At 36.5% G+C, this 1,691-nt stretch overlaps 1 protein-coding gene across 1 annotated transcript in view; it reads right to left on the bottom strand.

The window, feature by feature from the left end:
- LOC101845840 overlaps nt 1-721 on the bottom strand; it is a gene marked incomplete at its 5' end in the record, with an annotated part of 37,512 nt that extends 36,791 nt beyond the window's left edge. The window contains 1 exon segment of the mRNA XM_005095822.3: nt 570-721. Coding sequence (XP_005095879.2) covers nt 570-721 — 152 coding nt within the window.
- Nucleotides 722-1,691: the final 970 nt, after the last annotated feature.

The raw sequence follows: 1,691 nt of genomic DNA, 5'->3' as shown, positions 1-1,691 counted from the left end.
GAGTTTTTCTCGTACTCGTATGCGATAGAGCCCATAATAATGCAATCTTATACCATGTAATAACAATAATAATTATAATAATCTTCTTCGTTCTTCTTCTTCTTCTTCTTCACTTCTTCTTCTTCTCTTCTTCTTCTTCTTCTTCTTCTTCTTCTTCTTCTTCTTCTTCTTCTTCTTCTTCTTCTTCTCCTTCTTCTTTTTCTTCTTCTCCTTCTTCTTCTTCTTCTTCTTCTTCTTCTTCTTCTTCTTCTTCTTCTTCTTCTTCTTCTTCTTCTTCTTCTTCTTCTTCTTCTTCTTCTTCTTCTTCTTCTTCTCCTTCTTCTTCTTCTTCTTCTTCTCCCCCCCCCCCCCCCGGGCCAGACCTATTTAACTGGGCGGGCACATCTTGACTTTCAAGAGCATAATTTCTGGGGGAAATTCAAATTTAATCATATTTTGCAATATAAAAAATCATCATCATCATCATCATCATCATCATCATCATCATTATTATTATTATTATTATTATTATTATTATTATTATTATTATTATTATTATTATTATTATTATTATAAGTGTGAACTTTTACCTGTCTGGTAAATCAACAAAAAGTTTCTTGGCTGATATCATTGTAGACGCCATAGAGCTCGCGCCACAACTGTCTGCATCCTCATCAAATATTTGTTTGGGGGACGTCTTGAAACTGTTCGCCTGTTTCTGATCCAGCAGCATGTTGAAAGCCTGCGTAATATATAATATAGGCCTAATGTATATCACACACACATACATATATATATATATATATATATATATATATAGATATATATATAAAAAATTAAATATTATATAAAATGTATGTATGTACATGTATGGATGGATGTGTGGATGGATGGACTTTATGTATGTATGCATGTGTGTGTGTGTGTATGTGTGTGTGTGTGTGTGTGTGTGTGTGTGTGTGTGTGTGTGTGTGTGTGTGTGTGTGTGTGTGTGTGTGTGTGGTGTGAGTGTGTGTGTGTGTGTGTGTGTGTGTGTGTGTATGTGTATGTGCGTGTGTGTACGTACAAACTTATATATATATATATATAATGTCCAATGTATATGTATAGATATTAGATTGTGAGAACAAGAATGCTTCACGTTTTAGCCAAAATGTGCCGGTTATACGTGTCCTGGTCCAGCGGTGTGGTGTCGGAACTGTAACTAAAAGGTTTTGAGTTCAAGTCCAGGCTCCGTTAGTGGTGCAGCAGTTCAGCGCCTCGCTGGCCCACTCATGAGACCTGAGCTCGATTCCCGTGTGGGAATATTTTTTTTTATCAAGTATCATGGTCTTTCTGCTGGAAGGTTGTATCCCTCGTAGCCCGGGTTGGCCATGACAGGGTCGGAAGTCTGCCTCCTGCATGATGTAAATTGTGTCAATGGGGGCCTAAATTACTTTTTTTTTAAAAACAAAGCAAAAACAAAACAAACAAGCAGACAAGCAAACAAAAACAAACAAACAAACAAAACCCCAACACAACCAAAAAAGAAAAAGAAAAAAAGAAAGAAAATTTGAATTCATGGGAAATATTCTTAACCTTATATTCCTTGATTTACCCAGTTAATGGCTTATCTACATGTAGAGAGATGTACTTTGTAAATCGGCAGAGCCTGAATAATATGTGCACGATATCGGCGTGCACCTAACATAGGACAACGTTGGTTGTCCACG

Source organism: Aplysia californica, unplaced genomic scaffold (genome assembly GCF_000002075.1).
Source record: "Aplysia californica isolate F4 #8 unplaced genomic scaffold, AplCal3.0 scaffold00114, whole genome shotgun sequence".
NCBI lineage: Eukaryota > Metazoa > Mollusca > Gastropoda > Aplysiida > Aplysiidae > Aplysia > Aplysia californica.
This window is presented reverse-complemented; position numbering and strand designations above follow the sequence as displayed.